We start from the raw sequence: 22,334 nt of genomic DNA on the forward strand, positions 1-22,334 counted from the left end.
CTAAAGTTCACAGCAGAAAAAAAAAATGTGTTTACAGCCTGGTGCAAAAAGTGGTTTTGGTCTATATAGCTAATTCTGCCCAATTCACCCACAACTGTGAGGTGGGTGAATTTTCATCCGTTTAAATTTTATTAAGCCTTAAGGCCATTGCACACTGAGTCCGAAATTCGCATCCGAAATTTTTGCACGTTGAAAAAAAAATTCGATCTCACGTTATGTCAATCACGCTTGCAAACCGCCTCCTTCGTCGAAACTTTTGCCATAAAATTAATCGGATCGGGTTCGATTTTCTGCGTTTTTCGCATCCACAGCCAGCATTTTGAGAGGTCTTTTGACAATTCAGGGCCGAGGGGGAGCTCGTTCTCAAATCATTGCACATATGTGAGGTGCTTTCAGTTTCGGTTTTCAATTCGATCAAGTGTTTATGTTCTCTTCTCTCGACTGGATTATGAAATTAATAAACCTCCCCTTTCAATCAGATTGAAATTTCGGATCGAGTGTGATTGAGTAGCCAATTCGATAACTAATGTAGCCTATTATTTGGGCATAATATATAACAGCCTATACAGCTGTTCTGTCTGCCCAGCGCTTCCACCGGGCCGCGCGCGGGTGTGTATGTCCATACCTTTAGACATACTGCCAGTCTCCGTTCAGAATCGATTGGTTCACGGAAATTGGTAGTCTTGTTTTTAATATGTGGCTCCAGAATCGCTAGCAAAGCGTCAAACTGTCCCACTGACATTCTGAAGTAAATTTTGAATCGCTAGGGATCAATTCGCAACTCCTTGATAAGGAGGTGGAACTCTCCTTCCTCTCGGCACAATTTCAGGATTGGATGGACCGACGCAATATTTTCACTTTCTTCTCTTTTCAATAAGAGAGAGGGCAAAAAAATCATCCTCACTGCTTGACGAATCCATTTGGTATTTTTGCGTTTTCCCCCGCAAAGGTTTAATAAATACGCATCGGACTCGGTGTGCAAGGTTTCTATGCGTGACGAATTTTTAGGCTGACGAACACAAAAAAAAACGCATACGAAAATTTCGTACTCAGTGTGCAATGGCCTTTAAAGTGCTCCATAAACAAGGGCGTGGCCACTTGAGTGACAGGTGGATTGCCGCTGCTATCAGCGTTTGTCTGCTGTCTGTTAGCCGCCATGTCAAATCAGCTAGTCTCGCCCTTTTGCCCATTTTCGTTTATCCAGGAGTGACGAGCAGTGAAACGCTACCAAGATGGCGCCCACTTTGGGCTTCAAAAATGCTCTTCAGAAACCTACAGGTGACATCACAGACACTACGTCGATATTTTTTTACAGTCTATGGTCCCACACTGTGTTCCTGTTTCAGTGAAAATTACGTCAACACATTGAATAACGCTGCACATTTCAAGGCACTTCAGTGGGTTAGTGCTATGGGGTAGTTATGTGGTTACTAGGGTGTTCTAAGTGGTTGCTAGTCAGTTGCTGAGGTGTTCAGGTTGGTAGGGCATTGGGGGAAAGCAGGGAAAAGATGTACTGAAACTGCACTAATTTTTGATCGTGCACTAGGAGAATTTCAATCAGATAGCGAAGATATAATCACTCAGAACAGACTAAGGGCTGTGCAGAGTTTAGTGAATGTAACTTAAAAGCTCTATGAGAAAAAACCCTGACTCAAAGCAGCGTGCAATAGCATTGTGTTGGATTTGTTAAGCCAACATAACTAGTCCCTGAACATATGACCCCATCACTCTCGGACACAAGCACACCTCTTTTTTTCCAGTTCCATCTTCTCCATTCTCTCCAACACAGCATGCTGGGATGCCAGCCTAATCCCCTCCCATTTCTCTCGGTCCTTCCAACTACAAGAGCCTGGCAGGAAGTTATGGGCAACACTTGGTTTGAATTGATTCATGCGGGCTCTGCGAGAAGCAAGATCATCCTTTTGGACATCTGGAACCTTCTGCTCTGCCTCTGCATCTTCATCTTCCTCATTCGAGTCCCACTGATGTGGGGCCGCAGCCCGCATGAAGTCATTGTCACGCCGAAGAATGATGTCAGGTGAAGGTGGTTTAGCTTTATTATCCTCCACAGGATCCTTGATTGGACTGAGGAGAAAATTCACCATGGCAACATTTGAAAATATTTTAGCAAAAATAGAGTGCAAAAGTGCATCCACTATTTCAGTGGCCTTGGTTCCAGAGGTATTTTTCCCATTCATTTTCCCCATATAAAACATTGAAATTTAAAACTATTGATTTAAAGATGTTGATTATATAGATACAATATATTCAACATTTATTGCAAAATATGCATATTATGCATATATTTAATGAGTTTGAGATTGTAAGTCATTTGTGGTGCTTCAAGGGAGTCGGTGGGCGCTAAAGAGTTATTTTAACATGATTTGCTGATTGTGATTATTCCATTTCCCTGCAGAACCATGGTGGCTAATGTCGTTTTTTTCACCAGGAATTCCACTGTTGAATATGAACATTTAAAAATAAGTTGCAACTTAGTTCCAGACAATGCAGACTCCCAGCAAACAAATTTAGGTTCTGGGAAGATTAGTTTTTGGTTCCTAGAACTTTCCCTTGAAGGAGAACTCCGGCGCAAAATGAACCTTTGGTCTAATTACACATTGTTACCTAGTCAACCGTTATCTGAGATTTGTTTTCATGATTGCTGAATATAAATAGTTTTATCTCTAAAAACAGTTTAGCCTATAATGCTAGTATAACGCTAGTATATAGGACATAGAGTAATGACAAATAAAAATCGCTTGTTATTACCACTAACAAGGCTCAAAATAGCCCCACACTAACACGGTAGCATAATAAGGGTCTCTACATTCAAACCGAAGCATTGAGAACTTTGTCAGTGTCCATACAGTTTAATAAGAAGATATTTTATACATACAGTCAACTTCGCGAATACAGGAAGAAGCCATCTTTGAAAAATAGTCTCTACCAGTCGATCTACGAGCGCCGATCCAAGTGCGCTGAACTGTGCAGAATATGGTCTATTGTTTCCAGAAGAAACACAAACACGAACCATTTTCTACTCTTCAATATGTACATGTAGACTACTGTTCGTGCTCACCTTTTCACCTTATTCACATCTCACCAGCGCACTTGGATCGGCGTTCGTAGATTGACTGGTACAGACTATTTTTCAAAGATGGCTTCTTCCTGTATTCGTGAAGTTGACTGTATGTATAAAATATCTTCTTATTAAACTGTATGGATACTGACAAAGTTATCAATGCTTCGGGTTGAATGTAGAGACCCTTATTATGCTACCGTGTTAGTGTGGGGCTATTTTGAGCCTTGTTAGTGGTAATAACAAGCGATTTTTATTTGTCATTACTCTATGCCCTATATACTAGCGTTATACTAGCATTATAGGCTAAACTGTTTTTAGAGATAAAACTATTTATTTTCGGCAATCATGAAAACAAATCTCAGATAACGGTTGACTGGGTAAAATGTGTAATTAGACCAAAGGTTCATTTTGTGCCGGAGTTCTCCTTTAAGGTTAAGGGAACGTTCCCGGAACATTCTCCTTACGTTATAAAAACGGAACCTAAAAATAACCTACAAGGAACATTCCTATAATGTTCTTGTTTGGTTCCCAACAAAATAACCTCATGGGACCATTCGGGAACGTTAGGGGAACGTTCTGTGTTTGCTAGGCCGATTGCTCCAAGCATTTACCATCGATTAACAACCTTATAGCACACAAGTTAGTCTATCGTTGAAAAGAAATTCCCCTACAGAAAAAATGAATGGGACATAACTTGACTAACCAACTTTTGCACTCGATAACGTAGAGATGTTAGTGCTTCCATATCAGGAGTTCATACCTTTAAAATAAGTCATATTAGCATAACTAGCATTATCTGCTCAACCCAATAAAACACAACCAATACACACACACACGCACACTTCATTACAACCTAGCATAAACAGATTCAGACTAGTCAAAGGGTCACATCCAATTAACAGAACAAGCCAGTATAACTTTGCGCTACACAACATTAGCAAAGCTACAAAGGTTAAAGCCAATTGACAACTGTGTCACTCCATGCTATAATGTAGCACAAATAAATCGGCAGCCCAAATCGAAAGCAAACGTACATAGTGTCACTCCCCACACAGCAACCTAAGTTACATGACAAACTCATGGCTTTGAACACACAAGTTTTGTGGTTACCACCAGCACCAATTTTTAACAAGGTCCCACACACATCTAGTTAGCAGTTTTAGTCGCTGCATACACATGCCGAAAGATCCCATTTTGACCGCTAACCTGCTAAATCGCACAGAGGCGGGTAATACTTTAATTCCCGACTTTTCAAGCTTCCTTATTTTCTTAAGCTCAGCATCCTCACGCTCTGCCCCTTTCTCATCAGCCCAGGTGAAGTTTTTCTTCAATCCAAGGCTTCGAGACACGCCAGCCCCCTCTTTTACCATTTCTACGCATTCTTGTCTGTGGGGAGCAATAGGGAATTTCACAGCTCTTACAAACACACATGTGGATAAAACAAGATGAATAAAACAAACTCTGACACATTAAACAGATGATGCTTGTGTACGGATTTTTGTGCAGCCAGAAGAGGAATTTCCTGCCAATTCCCTGAGAAATCAAACAAACCAAACACTTACTGTCGATCACAGCGGCTGTGATTACCTGAGAGGTCTTTCTCCCCCTACAGGAGATGTTGAGTTGCTTGGACTTCTCCTGTCTTCCTCTCTCTCGCTCCTCCTCTTCCTCAGGGGGGCGGGAAGGTAGTTGGTTTGGTTGCTCTTGTTCGGCAGATACTGGTTGAAGGGTAGGGCGGCACGAGGCTCTTTGTAGGACACGCGACGGGCAGACATGTCATCCTTACGCATGTCTGGCAACTTCCTTAAACCACCGTCACCTTCAGAATCTGTGAGAAGGACATATTGAAAGAAAGCGCCATTTGGTATTAGTTTCTTTTTAGATTAAATTACTAGAGACACAGAACCAGCATTCATATTTCAACACATACATTGCATATGAGGTGAGATGTCACCATCTGACCATCATCCGGATCAGGGCCAAGATTAATGAAAGGCTCAGTGCATGTATTTGAGTGCAAATATTTACAAGCTTAAACATCTTACACCATATTTGCCATATTGAATGAGCTTATTTTTCATGAACGACATTGACGTGCCAAGAAGCTTCTTGCTGTAATACTTCCACAGTCTGTCTTATTTAGTTATGAGACATGAAGTAAAATACTTTAATAAATAAATAAAAAAAACCTTAAAACAAATAAAGTTATTTTTATAAATCTAATACAATTTTTTTCACCGTAATCTTAATTAAACTTGTAACAGAAATCAAACAATCAGAATAACAGTGCTGGTTTCAACGTTTAAAATGTTGGGTTTTCATGTTTTATTTCAAAGACATAATAATTTTTATCCTGTAGAAATTGTATATATCTCCTAACTCTAACTCTACACATAAAACCCATCAGAGAAAACTGTCTGTATTTTTACTTTTTTTTTTTAAACACATCACTTAGCATGCTTTATAAGTTGTTTTCCTCATAAGGGACCAATAAATGTCCCGACAAGATCAAGGATTTCGCCATGTTTTGGAGACATTTTGTCCCCGTAGCGTATAGGGTATACCTGAACCACACACACAAACAAAAATTCAATTTATAGTTTAAAAGTTTCTTGGGCTTTTATGTTCTTTCAGTCCCTGTTTTTCCCTGTTGTCCATGTCTGGATTCACTAATAAAATGCAGTTCATGTGAACCCTCTCACACACTCAGCACACAGATGAGTGTGTGAATGTCTGTCCAGCACAACAGCTGCACTCTCACACCCACACTGACATACTGTATGTAGAAATGTATGACTCTTCTCTTTGAATCCAGAGTTTTTACCCTCAGCCTCTCTTGCATGAATGTTTGGATGTGGACATTGAATTCCTGCTCAACAAACATTCCTTATTACTATCAATTTTGAAAAAATGTTGACTTCTTGAGAAATAGGAAGTACAAAAGAACAGTATATAACATTTTTGACTATTTTTCTTTCTCATGAATTGCAAGACATATTTATATTACAATGTTGTCTACGTTTGCATCACCACCTAAATCATTGTGAATGCATTATTACTGCTGAAAATATTGCCTAGCATAATCTAATAAAAAATGTAAAAAATAAAATGTAAATAAATCTATAATAAATCTAATAAAAATGTAAAGGATCAAGTCATACCATCACTGTTGCAGCAGATAACTGTGTCTGGAGAGGGTGTGTTCTGCGATCGAGAGCCAAATGAGTCGAGACTGTCGAACGAATCATCTCGGCCGTGCTTCGGAGGAGACAGCGAATCAGAGCGCTCCGATTCCCAGCTGTCAATGTAACCGCTGTCCCGTATACTGCGCTTAGGGGAGTCCAACTCTTCATTTGCACACTCCTGTGCACAAACATTAAAAATATAGAGAACGAAAAACATTATAGCATACAGTATATTTAATTAATCAGAATTAGTGTTCTTGACTGGATTTAATTTACCTTTCGCAACATGGAAAGGAGCCCCTCAAACTCTTTCAGGTCGAGTGTGGGGCCGTTATACGTTGCACAGCTGTTAGCAGCTTTACCGAGCCAGTATATGGTTATAAGCACCTAATCATTCAAAAAATAGTGAAGAATAACATTAAATAAAATGTAAAAGTTGTAGAAATTCACATTAAGCAAACAGTTCAGTGCACTTACATTCTTCAGCTTTCTACTGCAGTCAGAGCCTCTACAGCAGAAAAAAAGAGAGAAAATAGCATAAGACGACTGTCAGTCCTTTCAAGCTATAAATGAGCCACATCAAAGTGCTTTTAAGGCAAGTCAGTGACTCACATCATGACTATCTAGGCTAGATCAGACAGCTGTTTGCTATATGAATGAAACCATATGGCCCGATGTCATGATATACACAACCGCACTGTATCTGAAATACATCTCTTATGCTTGCCAAGGCTGCATTTATTTGCTCAAAAATATAGTAAACACTGATATTGAGAAATTTTATTATTTTCAATTTGAATATATTTTAAAAAAATCTTTTATTCCTGAGACGGTAAAGCTGAATTTTTAGCATCATTACACCAGGCTTCAGTGTCACGTGATCTTTCAGAAATCATTCTGATATTCTGCGTTGGTGCTTGAGAAACATTTCTTATTATAATCAATGTTGAAATCAATTGTTCTACTTAAAGGAGTAGTTCACTTTAAAAAAAAAAAAACTTTAGCTGATAATTTCCTCACCCCCATGTCATCCAAAATGTCCATGTCTTTTTTCTTCAGTCGAAAATAAATTAAAGTTTTTGATGAAAACATTCCAGGATTTTCTCCTTATAATGGACTTCAATGGGCACCAAACGGTTCAAGGTCCGAATGAGAGTTTCAGTGCAGCTTCAAAGGGCTTTAAACAACACCAGACGATGAATAAGGGTCTTATCTAGGAGTCATGACTCGAAAAAAGATTTGTTCATTTTGATGAACGAGTTCGAACAGGAGAGTCATGAACGTTCATCACAGAACAGAGCAAGGCGAGCATTTGTGCTTATAAAACTTAAACTTTTTTATTTATTTTTGAAATGGCAGATGGTTTCGCTAGATAAGACCCTTATTCATCGTCTGGTGTTGTTTAAAGCCCTTTGAAGCTGCAATGAAACTCTCATTTGGACCTTGAACCGTTTGGTTCCCATTAAGGTGCATTATATGGAGAAAAATGATGGAATGTTTTCATCAAAAAACTTAATTTCTTTTCGACTGAAGAAAGAAAGACATGGATATCTTGGATGACATGGGGGTGAGTAAATTATCAGCAAATGTTTTTTTTCTTAAAAAGTGGACTACTCCTTTAATATTTCCAAAAGGAAAGCGTGATGTTTTTTTTTTGTTTTTCAGAATTCTTTGATAAATAGAAAGTATTATTTATTTGAAATCGATTTTTTTTCTAGCAATCTAAAAGTCATTGCCATTCTAAAAATGTCACTTTTGCACATTTTAATGAATCCTTGCTGAGTAAAAAAAAACAAAAACATCTTTACTCCTTTGAACAGACTTATAAGAACAGCTCTCTTTTTTACTTGAATAGGGATTAACCAAATTCTCCAAAATCTGTTGGATAAGCTTATGTTTCAATAGCTTCTTCTTTTTAATGGTTAGCTAAAATGAATATATTACGTTCTAGAGCAAAAAGATGAGCTGCTGTGAATGACTGATTTAAGATGTTCTGTAGCTGCCAAACTGATTATGATTTATCTAATTCATTTTTATGCACATAATCAGTTTCCTCTTCGTGTATAATCTGGTCACATAGGCACACACATACGTTAGGTTTGCACGTATCGATGTATCTTGCAGGTCTCCAGGATCGAACAACTGTGATCCCTTCAATCCCAGCTCTTCACATCCTCTCAGAAACATGGTCAGATTATCCTAAAAAGAGAAAAGACACATATAATGCAATTACAGGCAAAACCTCACAGTTTGTGTGTGTGTGTGTATGTCTGTATGTGTGTTTGTGTGAGAAAGAGTGTGTGTTTGTTAAACCACTTGTATTCTCACGTTCTAATATGTTACACTGTTTATTTAAAATTATGCTATAATATTTTCTTCAATTATTTTAATGTTTTTATTACATTTCTATGTATTCCAAGATTTGGCAATTGTATTATTTACAGGCATGCCAATAAAGCAATTCTGGTTTGAATTGAGAGAGAGAGAGAGAGAGAGAGAGAGAGAGAGAGAGAGAGAGAGAGAGAGAGAGAGAGAGAGAGAGAGAGAGAGAGAGAGAGAGAGAGAGAGAGAGAGAGAGAGAGAGAGAGAGAGAGAGAGAGAGAGAGAGAGAGAGAGAGAGAGAGAGAGAGAGAGAGAGACTTACAATAAAATACCATGGTAATACCAGAATAAGTTATTCAACTTCAGTTATTATGTATGTATTTATCGGATATCTTGATGAGGTAAATATAACAGGGATGTTGAAAGGGGGTGGCCCGGTTGCTTGAGCCAATGCCCCTCTACTCTTATCAGCTGAAGTGCCCCTCTCGGCCAGTTTGGACCCCTGCCCCTAAAAAATGTCTGTGCACGTCCCTGAGATGTAAAATAACTGCCACAGACACAGACAGAAACTTATTTGTTCTGAGACAGCAATGCAGAGACTGCCTGAGACAAATAGGCACATACAAAAGAACAAATGAGCAAACAAACACACAATAACCGCACTCACCAGTCCTGCGATGGGAGTTGGGAGTCTGTTGATCTTTTTCACAAGCCCTGGTTTGATTGAACTCAGCAACCTAATGAGTCACATAATGAGAGAAAAAGAGAGATATAACATTAGAGAACAATAATATGGGGGTTGAATCATACCATCATCAAAATGACTCTTGATACTGCAAAAATTCCTTTCTTTTTTAAGACATTATGACTATAGTTTGGACAATAAACCAGTTTTTTAAATAATTGTTTTAATTTGTATGCTTATGCAAACATGTTTATGTTTATTTTTATTTTGTATATACACTCGCATATTAATTCATTTGCAGTGCCTGCATTTATTTAAATAATGAATAAATCAATTGAATTAAAATAAATTTTAAAAAAAAGTAACTACAGAAATGGCAACTTCCACTAAACATTTTAAATGTACATATAAAGTGTAAAACTCACTCGCAGAGCAGAATGCCGTTCTCCAGCCCACTTCTGAAATCCTTATCACCAAAACTTCTTCCTGTCACTGCCTGTCAAGCACACAAAGAGCAAAATCATCATCATCAGGGAAAACTTAATTAAAAATGATTTAATGTAGATGTAAGACCGTGCTAATGTGACTGAAGCAATTTGAATATAGTCAAATGAATTGTCCACATTCCTCTTCTATAGTTTTAGATTATATTTTAGATCTAAATGCAAAAAGATGCTATATATTTCTTTAGGGAGAAACGATAGTATCCCAAAGTTTAATATGTTATGATATTGCCATTATATTATGTGAGTGTGTTCACAGGCTCATAGCTCGTTCTAAGTTTAAAAAACAAAATTGTTTTTTAGAAGAACAACAGCTGCTTTTTTGTCAGATAATCATATTCTGGTAGTTATTAGGGCAATTCCTGATATATCTAGATGCACAACGTGTGTTTACTGTAGATAGGTCAGAGTGTATAAATATGTAGGTTATGTATGTATATGTTTTTCTGTGTGTGAGTGATTATATCAACTATGTGGAGTATGTGTGCATTTAATGAGCACAAGTAAACTACTAAACTAGATAACCTGCCCTTACTTAGCACATTCACACACACACACACACACACACACACACACACACACACCAAACATGTGTGTATGTTAAAAGAGAGAAAAAGAATGTGAATTTGTTCTATATTGCCAAGTACATGACCAAGTAGTTGAGATTAGTAAAGATTATTTTCAATGATGCAAAGCACGTTGGAATGAAGGCAAAAACCTGCAAGCACACACGCAATTACCCATAAACCTGTTAGCCCCTAAACCTTTACACAGCTTCTCTTAGAGCAGGAAACAGCTGACCTGTAAATCAGTACAAGGTCACTCATTGTCCATTGTCCTTCAGCTGCTAAGAAGGGAAGCCACAGCATCAAACAGGACTATTAACATGAACACTGTACTTCTCTGAATTACCCAATATCTGCTAACCTGATGAATCACATTCCTTCCTTTCTCTCTCTCTCTCTCTCTGCTCTCTTCATTCATTCCCAATATGATTATACATTAATATGTGCCATATTAGATCATGTCTAAACTGCAGAGTTGATTATGATTTTCATTATGAAGATAATGACATTATGATAGGATGATGGAGCAAAGGTAATGAGGAGAAACCCATAAATGCTATCATTCCTTAAAGGGGTGGTTGATTATGATTTCACTTTTCTAACTGTACTGTTGCTGTTTGAACATAAATAACGTCTACAAAGGTACAACGCTCAAGAAATTGATTTTTTAAGGAATACAACAAGCGGCTGGAAGGGACTACAGGACATTCCTCCCAGGTTGGTGACATCACTAACCCTAAAATTTACATAAACCCTGCCCCGGAAAGGTATTTATAGATTATCACAGAATATGCTAATCAATGATTAGAAGATAATAGACATAAGCTACATAAATTCATCAATTAACCATTCAGAAATTTCCTGTTGCATTCTACATGTTGCTCTACTTCTTGAGTCTCTCCATCATTGTCTGACTCCAGTGGGAACATAAAAAGCAAAAAGTCAGGTAAAAGGACAAGCTCCGCCCTCTTCTTGAAAGCGAGCCACAGCTCATTTGCATTTAAAGGGACAGACAAAAACAGTGCGTTTTTGCTCACCCTCAAAAAAATTTAACATGCTATATAAACATATCTGTGGGGTATTTTGAGGTAAAACTTCACATGTGGACTTATCTAAGACTTATTTAACATCTTGTGAAAAGGTCATTATAGCACCCTTTTAATACATCCTGAAACATGTTGCTCTGCATGCTTTCAAAGTTTATTTTTAGCAGATTCCAAATCATTCCATTCAGATCATAAAGTCGGCCTAAAATGGAAGCGGCAATTGTCTTTTCTTCACTATTATGACTCATTTCTGAGTGAAACGGCTTCTCGAACAAGAAAAAATGTAGGCCGGGACATCATTCTTTCCATCTGAAATTGATTGGATCAATTCTGGATTTCTATTGATGTGATCTCATGTGAGAAATATACGTCATCAAGGAAGAGTTGTAAGAGGGAGATGAAGTTTTGATTAAAGATTACGAAGGCGCATGAATAAAGGCTTTTACTGCAAAAATACTGCAATATTCTGTAAAAATAAGAATTGTCTGTTTTGATTTTTAGCATAGATATTTTGCTTTGCAAAAAGGCTGTTATTTAAGGATAAGGTAAAACAATTATATTAAGCTTAAAGGTTCTATAAGCGATGTGGGGCCAAAACATTTTTTGTCACATACATCAAACGTCTCCTCACTATCGGCTAGCTGCCTGTCCCCTAAACACACTGTAAAAAAACGCGGTCTCTGTAGACACCACAGGCTCCACAAACGGCAACAAAAACAATCATGTCTTACCCGGACCACGAAACCTAACAAACAGTGTTCCAGCCAATCACTGGCAAGAAGTATTTGAGGGTGGGTCTGGGGGGTTAGTGCGCGTGCACATGAAGGGTGTGTGTGTGAAGGAGAGCAGCGAAGCATCAGAGGGAAGTTTGAAAAATTACCGACACACGACCAAAGAGACGTCGTTCTGAGGAACAAATTAAAAAGAAGAAGGAGTCGGATAAAGAATGTGCGAAGTTCCGAATTTACATCGGTAGCAAAGCTTTTGGCGAAACGATGGCGAGAACTCCGGCGGCAGAAGGGCTTCCAGTCCGACATTCAGGTTGCTCTGTTTTTGCTTGACAGGTGGGTAACGTTAAATTGTTTTTTTTCTTCTAAATTGACGCTTATGTTCGCTAAACCTACACAAGGATATAATTAGCTAGAACTATGCACGTTCACAATTATTTCAGGAAGCACGGAAGGGAGGGGGAGGAGATGAGATGCGGAGGAGGGGTCTAGCTCCGATTTGTTTGAAAATATTCGTCTCCAACGTCAACACCCAGGATCGCTTTGAGAACCTTTAACAGCAACGCTATAGTCTGTTGCTCATTTCACATGGTAAGAGGTATTTTTAAAAAAAAGCCCATTTAATTTAAAATGTCAGCGAGAGAGTGAAAAAGGGTCACAAAAAAACTAAAATATGCACAAAATGGCACAAAGATATTACAACGATATAAGTATTTTAAAAAAGCAAGAAATTACCCCAAAACTTTTGTTATTGTATTTGTCTTAAGTATTTGTTAATTAGAATGCATTAATATCATAAACATGTCCTTTATGTTCCTCAATAAAATGTAACTTTTTCTGTAGTTAAAAAAAAACTGGTGTTCTGTGAATGATTTGTTGGTTTATTTGTGTAGCTGTTGCTAGCTGTGCAAAGGGCTAATGATGCTAGCAATGAAATATGGGTCACTGGATTACCCAACAACACACATGCTGTTTTTGAAATTACTCACTCGGTCACTCATTCACCTCCTACATAGCAAATGCCTTATTGCTCACTATAAAGGGAAAGAGTGAATGAAAATGATGTTATGAAATTATGGGGTCAGTTAGCTTTTTTTTTTTTAAATAATTAAATTAACACTGTAATTCAGCAAAGATGCATAATTGATCAATTGATCAGAGACAATACAGACATTTATAATGTTACAAAATTCCTGTTTATTTAAACATTCAATGTGTCTTAAAACTCAGCTTTGAGTCACAGAAATAAATAAAATTTTAAAATATATTAAAACTGTAATAATATTTCCAAATATCACTGTTTTCATGGTATTTTTGATGAAAATAAAAGTAGCCTTGGAGTCTATAAGAGAGTTCTTTCAAAAGCATTACAAAATCTTACCGACCCAGAATGTTTGAACAGTATACCAAAGTTCATGCAGTCAAGTGAATTATATAGCGAAATAAAAATTCAGACAACACTAGCAGTGCAACAGTAGTGCATTATAGATTCAGGACACACAGACACACAAACAAATTTTCACACATGCACACATCTCACAATCACACACAGATCTTTGAGAAATCCTCTGCAGCTGTCTTTGACTGTTAGAAAGACTCACTCTTCTGCCTTATGTCTTTACTCTCTTCATTACATACACTCACAGTCTGGTTCGCTATCTTTGTGTGGACTCTCCAAAGATGTAATGGTTTTTATACTGTCCAAACTGTCCAAAGTCTCCTTACAGTAACTAACCTGACCCCTAAACCAGCATCACACAAAACTTTCTGCATTTTTACATTTTCAAAAAAACTCATTCTGTATGATTTATTTTTTGGACCCATGGGGACCTCAATTTAGGTCTCCACAGTGACACAAGTCCCCATGAGTCTGTGTGCATTCAGGTTTAAGTCCCTCCCAAAATTCGAAAGAACGGCTATATGCTTGTTTCTCCGAGACAGCTGATTGATAGCAACATTTTAGGGAGAACCAAAAAAGATTCTGGTGGCAGACAAGCAGTTCCGTTACCTTGACGCCAGGGTCGCAAACACACACACACCTGCTGGTGACAGTCTAGTCAAAATACCCACAGGAACAGCTCCCCTACAGTGCAGTTGTGTAAGAGGCCATAATACAACATAAAAGCCAAGATGCCATACACTAGCGCCAAAAAAACAGTGAGCTGCTCAATTTGGTTTTGGTACAGGATATCCGACTTAACACCAATAGTTTTTACAAAGATCCTGCTCTCTTTTGTCCATCTGTCACACAGACATATTGCAAAACCTTATTTTGGTTGGAAGTCAATATAAAACTCTCTGAAATAAGAACAGGAGTAGGCCACCAACATAAACTATTGTACTGAATTAGGACATAATTCATGGACTGGCTGTGAATGTGTGATTGTGTTTTTGTCCCTTTGTCATTTAAGTGTAGACAAACCTGCCTTACACTGAAATAAATACGTTAAGTTCTAAATAAAGCTGCAGTTCGTAACTTTTTTGGGGGTTAAAAATAATCCAAAATACATATTTGAGAAAATAAATAACCAGACAGTGTTCAAAACTATCTGCTTGCCTTAGCTCGATTCAAAGCATTAAGCTTGTAATGATGTTTTTAGTTCCAGTGGTGGATTTCCGCGGGAGAGTCAAGCATGTCTTGCGTCATTATGTCACATCTGTACACATAAAGTAGGAGTCTCGGCTAGTAGGCTATATTGCGAGTATTAATTTGATGGCGGATCCAGAAAGGTTCAAACGACAATCACAGGTGACCAGGGACGGATTATAACTTATAAAGGCCCTGGGGCCAGTTATCTCCAAAGGTCCCCTCAACCCCACTCCCCCTCAGTGCGATTATAAAATTATCAGTTTTTGATATAATGCTGCCAAATCTTGCGCATGGTGTTGACATTTCTAAAAAAAAATTTCACGCAATGAAAAATCCCGAGGCAAAGAGGACATTGACATTGATAGACAAGTCAAGGCAGGTTACTTATTATATAAAACAAAGTCTCAGCTTTAATTACGAAATTCAAACAATAAATACTATTCTCTTTCTAACATTCGTTCGGTATCTCACTAAGGGAACGCCTTTAGGCGTGTCCGATAGTCGAAGCACCAGTTACATTACGCTTATGGAATGTGGATTTCTGCTAAGGATGCACACAGCCTTTGCATCTCCTGTCTGGGCGCTAAAGCCGCGCAGGTAGTGCTGTCCAACCCCGAGGGATGCCCATACTGTGGTACGGTTTTACCCGTACCCCTTAGAAAGAAGGATACGCGTGGCAGTCGGTGGAAAATTGGACCCATGCCTCTCTGCTCAACCCAGAGAGGAACCCATGGATTGTCTTTGGACCACCACCTCATGGGCAGAGATGATGGAGAAGGTGTCACCCATCCTTCCCCCGCTGTTCGATGATCCGGTAGCAGGTGAGGAAGATGACAATGATGAGGTGTTGTCGAACATCCTCAAGGACAACGACGATTAAAGATACCATTCTTCCCCCGAACCTGTCCAGGAGTCCGCTAAAGACGGATTCATATCTAATCGAGGTCTGTCGCAGGGCCATGGCTAGATTGTCGATCAACTGGCCATACCAACAGGCAGGCTGAAAGAGACCTTTACGGTGGAAAGAGACTTCCGTCACATCTCCCGCCAGCAAGGCAGTTCATTCCGGCCGTCCCGGCCTGTGTGACGGAAGCGAAAAAGTTTTGGGACAAGCCTTTTTAACATTGAGTGCCCGTCAAGGGCTTCTCAAGGCTTGACGTTCAGGGAATGGACGATCTAGGGATGGTCAGGACAGGTTGCCCTCTGGGTCCGATCGTACTGAGAAAAGTGGTGACGACAGGTGCATCTCTCACAGGCTGGGGAGCAGTGCTCGATGGCAGGAGAGTGAGAGGAGTTTGGTCTCCCGCACTCAGAGAGAAGCACATGCATTTTCTAGAGCTACTAACAGTGTTTCTAGCTCTGAGACATTTCATGCACTTTCTAAAAGATCATCACAAATTTGTTAAGGACACACAATATAGCGGTGATAGCCTACATAAATCGCCAGGGAGGAGTGCATTCTCAGACGCTTCACATAGTATCAAAGAAACTGATTATGTGGAGTAGCAGGACCTTCCTGTCATGGACGACACATGTCCTGTGGATAAACAGGGAAGCGGATCTATTGTCCAGAGGGAATCCCCTGTACGGGGAGGGGAAACTCCACCCCAGGTGATCCTCATGGTGTGGGAGAGATTCGGCCAGATTGCCATAGATCTCTACGCATCGCGCAAAGATGCACAATGTCCCCTGTTCTTCTTTCTGGTTGGCGACAATGCACCCTTGGGTGTGGATGCTCTAGCCCATGAGTGGCCAGACGTGTTACTGTATGCGTTCCCCCCATTGAGTTTGATCAAGCCGACACTACGGAGTATTCGGGAGCGCAGACGTGTGATGATTCTGATCAGGGCATACTGGCCAGAGAGACTGTGGGTTGCAGAGACTGCGCAACTGCTCTACGACCAGCCTTGGCCATTACCAGGGTGCAGGGATCTCCTCTTACAAGCACGGGGGGAAATATTCCATTCCTCCCCTCAGAAGTTAGGTTAAATCTGAGTGCAGCCTTACTACCTCTAAAGGTTATTGAGACAATTCAGAATGCGAGGACTGCCTCGACTCGTTCTTTATATAACCTCAAATGGAGAGTTTTTGAGGAATGGTGCGCTGATAAGAACATTGTTCTATTCTTGTGCTTTGTTTTGGATGTGCTGTGCTTTTCTTCAAGGCCTCCTGGATAAAGAGGCAGAGCTTTTTCCAAGGTTAAGGAGTTTCTGTCTGCTATATCGGCATGTCATGTGGGTATTGATTAGGGTCCCATTGGTCCAACACCCTCTAGTCTGTCGTTTTATGATAGGTACACATAGACTACACCCAGTATCGAAGCCGCTGCTCCCGCCATGGGATTTGTCTGTTCGAGCCCATTGCCTAAAACCCCTGTTCGAGCCCATTCAGAGCATTGCCTTAAAGCTGCTCGCTTTAAAGATGGCTCTGTTACTTGCTCTTACAACACCAAAGAGGGTGAGTGAACTACAGGCTTTATCAGTTCACCCTTCATGTATGAAGCTCGCTCCAGGTGGTCAAAGAGTAGCCTGACTTCGTCATACTCATATTCAGAATGTGTCTGATACTGCTGCTGAGTCTGATGAGTCTGATACTGCTTTGATTAAGAGGTGTGGCTTAAAAGAACCAGGAAAAAAACAACAACTCTGCACTCAGCACTCAACCAATCAGAGCAACGCAGTAAGTGTTTTTTTATGAGCTACGCAAAGTTGTCAACAGAACTCAACTACACGCATGCGAGAATAATTTATTTTGTGCTGTAAAGCCTCTTCTCCATTGACAAAAACAAACAAAAAAACAGATACAATCCTTCCCCGTGTACCACCACAGCCAAGCGTTAGCATTAGCCGTTACGCTAATTGTCTAAAGGTTGGTTGCAGGCTTGTCTTCTAGTGTCTTTGACAAAGGAAAAAATTCCATGAAAATGAAACTGTGACAATAATGTGATATGCAATATGTTTGCTTGAGAATCTGCTCCATGACATCATTAAGGCCCAACACAGACCAAAATAGCAGTGTACAGGCTTAGGTATAATCACCTAAGCAACAGCCTCTGCAGCAGAAAGCAGGGCTACTCTCACTGAGGCAGAAACAGACAAGGGATGATGTCTCTCGGGACATACTGTCTTAAAATACATCTGCAAATAGGCCACCTGACTAGGGCTGTTTGAAATAGACAACTCCAACTCATCCGTCCAGACAAAGACACACACAGGATTAACAAGCACTCTCGCCACTACAAAATTAAAAGCTGTAAAAGAACAATGGATAATACGTGGGCAAAAGCGGATTTTAAAATGTTATGCTCTTCCATTTGCTCGTTGTAATCTGACCCTCACCAGAATTTGCATGTGAAAATTACTGTTTGCCAATGTGCAAAAGTATTGATCAAAAAATTAAATGTAAAACTATCAGAATAAAAACACCAATAACTAAAAATGCAGATTAGGCTACTTTTCACACTCCAATTGGCAGCTTGTTATTGCTTTCCGTCAAGCTGTACGGAACTTAGTACTGCTTGGTTGGCGATCCAAATTAACAAAAATATTTTAATTATTATTTCAATTAAATGAATGTACAAGTCTATTTTAGTATGATACAAAAAGTTATGGAGGTTTTAAGTTTATTATTATGAAAAATGCATAAACAAACTATATCGTCCCCTTGGAATTATAAGGTTCTATCTGCGTTCTAAACAGTTTTGAGATATTGAGCTTCAAAGTTTGGGGAACAAGTTTCTTTCAAACATAAAAATAACAGGGACCCTAAATGTACAAAACACATCACATAATGTAAATAAATTAAGAATATGTGAATAACTCAATTTTGACAAACATGTCAGATAGAACCTTATAATTCCAAGGGGACGATATTTCAATTTTATATGAAATATTTCTTTTTAAAAACATAAATAAAGTGTGCCTATTTTTGAAACGTCCATAATGTTTGTGTGTGTGTTCACATAGCAAGTGCCAAAACCTTTACCAAGTCTCGCTTCCATTGCGAAAAACAAAATCTAAAATCTAAAAAAAATAATAATTTTTCGGTCAAAAATGACTGAACAGCACCACAGGGTTAACTGGGTCATAAATACATTGCACAGTAACCTTCAATGCATCTCCAGTCAGTTAACTTATAGTCATAATAAATATTTATCAGCTATAGTAGAATTGGTCAATCTTATTAACACACATTTAACAACACCTTTTTCCAGCTTTTTTTCCAGCCAATTAGCTTCTGCTACTGGGTGAATTTCACAAAATATATTTAATATTCATGTACAGGTTTAACTGAAAATAGTAAACTGTGTCACAAACATTTTGTAATGTTTTTAATAGAAATGTATCAAGAATCAATGTCCAAATATGTTATATCATGCCATGAATTAAAAAAAAAATCTTTTTTGGTGACACTAAAGAAAAATGTATGCATTGATCTCTGCATAGAGAGAAGGACACATAAACAGGGAACTAAAAGTCTGTTAGACAAGGTTGTCAGTGTCAGGGCAAGCATTAACAGAAGGATGTACACACACACACACACACACACACACACACAAGTGAAAAGAACTGAACAGCTGTAGGTAGCCTATATTTAAATGGCCAGAATGTGGGTGACTGGAGCATTTTAAAATAACCAAGCAAATGACATGTGTATGTGGGACAGGGGCAGAGGCACCTAACACCCACAGATCAGCACAATGCTATATTGTGAATAAGAGAAAATACATTTGCTTCAAATTAATTCCCCGAATCTATTATGTTATATAAGACCTACTATTCATAAAAGTATGCGTTGGGACTGTTTAGTCCGAATAAATGTTTTCTATCATCATCCCACAACCACATGGCAACCATAGTTTCTACCAAAATACCACAGGTACGGCAATTATTGTGACAAGCTCTACAGAAAAACATTACATTCATTTAACTGTGTTAAAACCTTGCAAAATACTTTTTCAATGGCAGTTGTTGTGAATACCAGGTTACCACAGTTTTATTGTAAGAGCAATAACTGTAGCAACCATGGTATTTTTGGCAGAAAATAAGGTTAGCAGAGTGCAATTTTTTAAGGGAAAAAGGAAACCGTTCAAAACATCACATTAAGTAATATTTCATTCAAGTTAAAGCTGGGTATATTATCAGTTTTTTTTTTAAATATATATATGCTATATACCTGTTATCAGTGTTCATGTTTTAATTAAAATGTTACATGTAAATCTGTGAAAGAACAATGGTTCCTTTAAGAATTTATTTCATGATAAAAAGCCAAGAAATTATCTGATACCATTTTGGACAATTTCAGTAAAGACAAAATATCTTTGGGGCCAAGAAAGTTTAATAACTCCTGATTTATAGCAGCAGAAACTCTACTTTCAGTGTAAGATATTTTACACCGCTCTACCTTATTCTCAGAGTATCTTTCCCTCAGATCCTAGAAGTGTGTGTGTGTGTGTGTGTGTGTGTGTGTGTGTTGGTTTTCTATTTCCAATCTCTCACTGTTTGTGAGTTCATTCACATGTTAATAATCACTCGGCTAATCGGTTGCTTAGACACTATACGATAACTCCACCTCAGTCAAGACTCATACACACACTTCTTTCATTAGACTCGTTCCTCTCTGGAGGACTGAAGGGTTTTGATTCATTTCTCTATTAATCCATCTCAATGCAGTTTTGTTGTTGAGTCATAATGTAGGCGTAGGGTTCTGGGGATGGGATGCTTTAAAATTAATATACTGTATATATAAAATTGTCTGTCATAAAGATGAAATTTGACAGTAAAACATGACTTTACATTGGGATGCGGATATACATTCACTGATATTGAAAAAAAGAAACATGTAAAATGATTGTTATACAGCTGGGAGAAAAATATTCAGATAGTGGGACTGAGTTTTCCTTTCATAATCTCTTGCAAACAAAAGCCATAAATACAGTTTATGTTACTACAGTAAATGTGTGGATTAAAAAAGCTTTATGTCACATGGCACAGCTTTCTCCTGTTGTACTTGTTTACAATGTTTAATCTTGTTAAAGCAATTTCGAGTTTGCACCGAGGCCTGAAATAAAGAATTCTGTGTTGCATTCAAATGGACCATGCAGTGCATTACTCTGATGCACGCAGCATTGGTCAATCTGTAAACAAACCCACTTTGTGATATTGTCTAGTGCCACATAGTCCAGGAAGCCCAGTTTTGTTTTGTTTGGCATTGGTGTTTTCCATGTACTTACTAAATATATAACTACAAATTTCATATCATAAAGAAAAAGAGCTGGACCAACACAACTGCTAGCAAAACAACCAAACTAGCAGAAAAAAAAAGTTAGCATGCAGCATTTTTGAGGTCAGAAGCCAAAACTACCACACACACAAATACAGACAGGGACAGCCACACTGTCTGAGTGGCTGAAATCAGAATAGCATACAACTCATAATATTTCTTCCATATCTATCTTATATATATCTTCTCCTCTCCTATATAGTACAGCAGTGAATTATGGGAGTTATGCTAAATGTTCCATGAATTGGTGCAGATTATTCCTCGACCAGGAAGACTGCTTTTTCCAAGATGAGTAAAATCAGTGTTATATAACACTGCGTTTGAATGATTGCAAAATACATGAGGATTGTGTTTGCTCTCAAGGGTGGGTGGTGAAGCTGGAGAGCTTTTGATGCTGGAAAGAATTGAATTTCTTTACATAAGCTAGAAGACTAATTTAAACAACATGAACATTGTGTTGGAGATGAGATAGAGGACAAGAGCATTGGATTAATGTGTCTTCATCAAAAGCTAATCAGACACCAGTACAAATCAGAAACAGTCCTGGTAATGTCCTGTAACACTACATTACCGCCGAATTGAGACTAAAATGTGTGTAAATGCATCAAAACGTTAGAGTCATCAAGTTGTTGGAGTCAGTGTTTCTTACACACAACATGAACAGCAAGCTATGATTCATGAAATGGACTCTTTATATATATATATATATAATATATGAAGAGATATCTAAATGAATCGATGTCAAACTGAAATCAAATTGCAAGCTTATGAATCAAATCATGCACTTTGTGTCAATAACCCAACCCACCCTCCCTAATTCTCACTCCAAGCTGAACTCAAAAGTTGGCAATGCTGATTTTACACAGAAACAGTTGGACTGAAGGTCATTTGGCTTATAGTGTCTCTTAGTGTGGTGATGAATACTTGAATGCATAGTTAATGGAATAATGGAGAGCTCATTTTTAGTCTGTGATTTCAGTCGTCGTGTCCCTGAGAGGACTTTATTAAATGAATGTGAATAGTGTAGACAGCCCGTGTCTGTCTCCCAAATCTCTCTCACAGTGTAAGCTGTATCATTTAATCCCTATGTCCATGTGTGTGACTGCACAGCTGTGACAGCTGGCTTTATGAGGTCATATGACGGAGCCATCTGTACTCAAATGTAGCAAGCTCTTTCACTCACACACACTTGACCTCAAACTCTTGATGTGCCAGAAAGATGCACTCAAAGTCGAGCAAAAGTTGAAAAGCATTCAACGAGACATGGACTAGGGTCTCCATGGTGACTCTATGACAGTGCCGGTCAAATGGTAGGATGGAAAGAAACAGGCAGAGAAAGAGAGAA

At 38.6% G+C, this 22,334-nt stretch overlaps 1 protein-coding gene across 3 annotated transcripts in view; it reads right to left on the reverse strand.

Annotated features, from left to right (window-relative positions):
- The window catches only part of limch1a (LIM and calponin homology domains 1a), a 56,958-nt gene that overhangs the window by 31,575 nt on the left and 3,049 nt on the right, over window positions 1-22,334 (reverse strand). For 2 of the 3 annotated variants that reach the window (XM_089132377.1, XM_089132376.1), the window contains exons 2-10: window positions 9,700-9,770; window positions 9,257-9,326; window positions 8,360-8,466; window positions 6,745-6,775; window positions 6,544-6,654; window positions 6,244-6,445; window positions 4,670-4,910; window positions 4,289-4,468; window positions 1,747-2,085 (exon numbers count right to left, since the gene is read on the reverse strand). In XM_089132377.1, the coding sequence (XP_088988503.1) occupies window positions 1,747-2,085; window positions 4,289-4,468; window positions 4,670-4,910; window positions 6,244-6,445; window positions 6,544-6,654; window positions 6,745-6,775; window positions 8,360-8,466; window positions 9,257-9,326; window positions 9,700-9,770 (1,352 nt within the window). The remainder of the gene's footprint in view (window positions 1-1,746; window positions 2,086-4,288; window positions 4,469-4,669; window positions 4,911-6,243; window positions 6,446-6,543; window positions 6,655-6,744; window positions 6,776-8,359; window positions 8,467-9,256; window positions 9,327-9,699; window positions 9,771-22,334) is intronic. The other variant, XM_089132375.1, reaches the window with a different exon arrangement.

This window comes from Pimephales promelas, chromosome 6 (assembly GCF_988280905.1).
Source record: "Pimephales promelas chromosome 6, fPimPro1.hap1.1, whole genome shotgun sequence".
Taxonomy (NCBI): domain Eukaryota; kingdom Metazoa; phylum Chordata; class Actinopteri; order Cypriniformes; family Leuciscidae; genus Pimephales; species Pimephales promelas.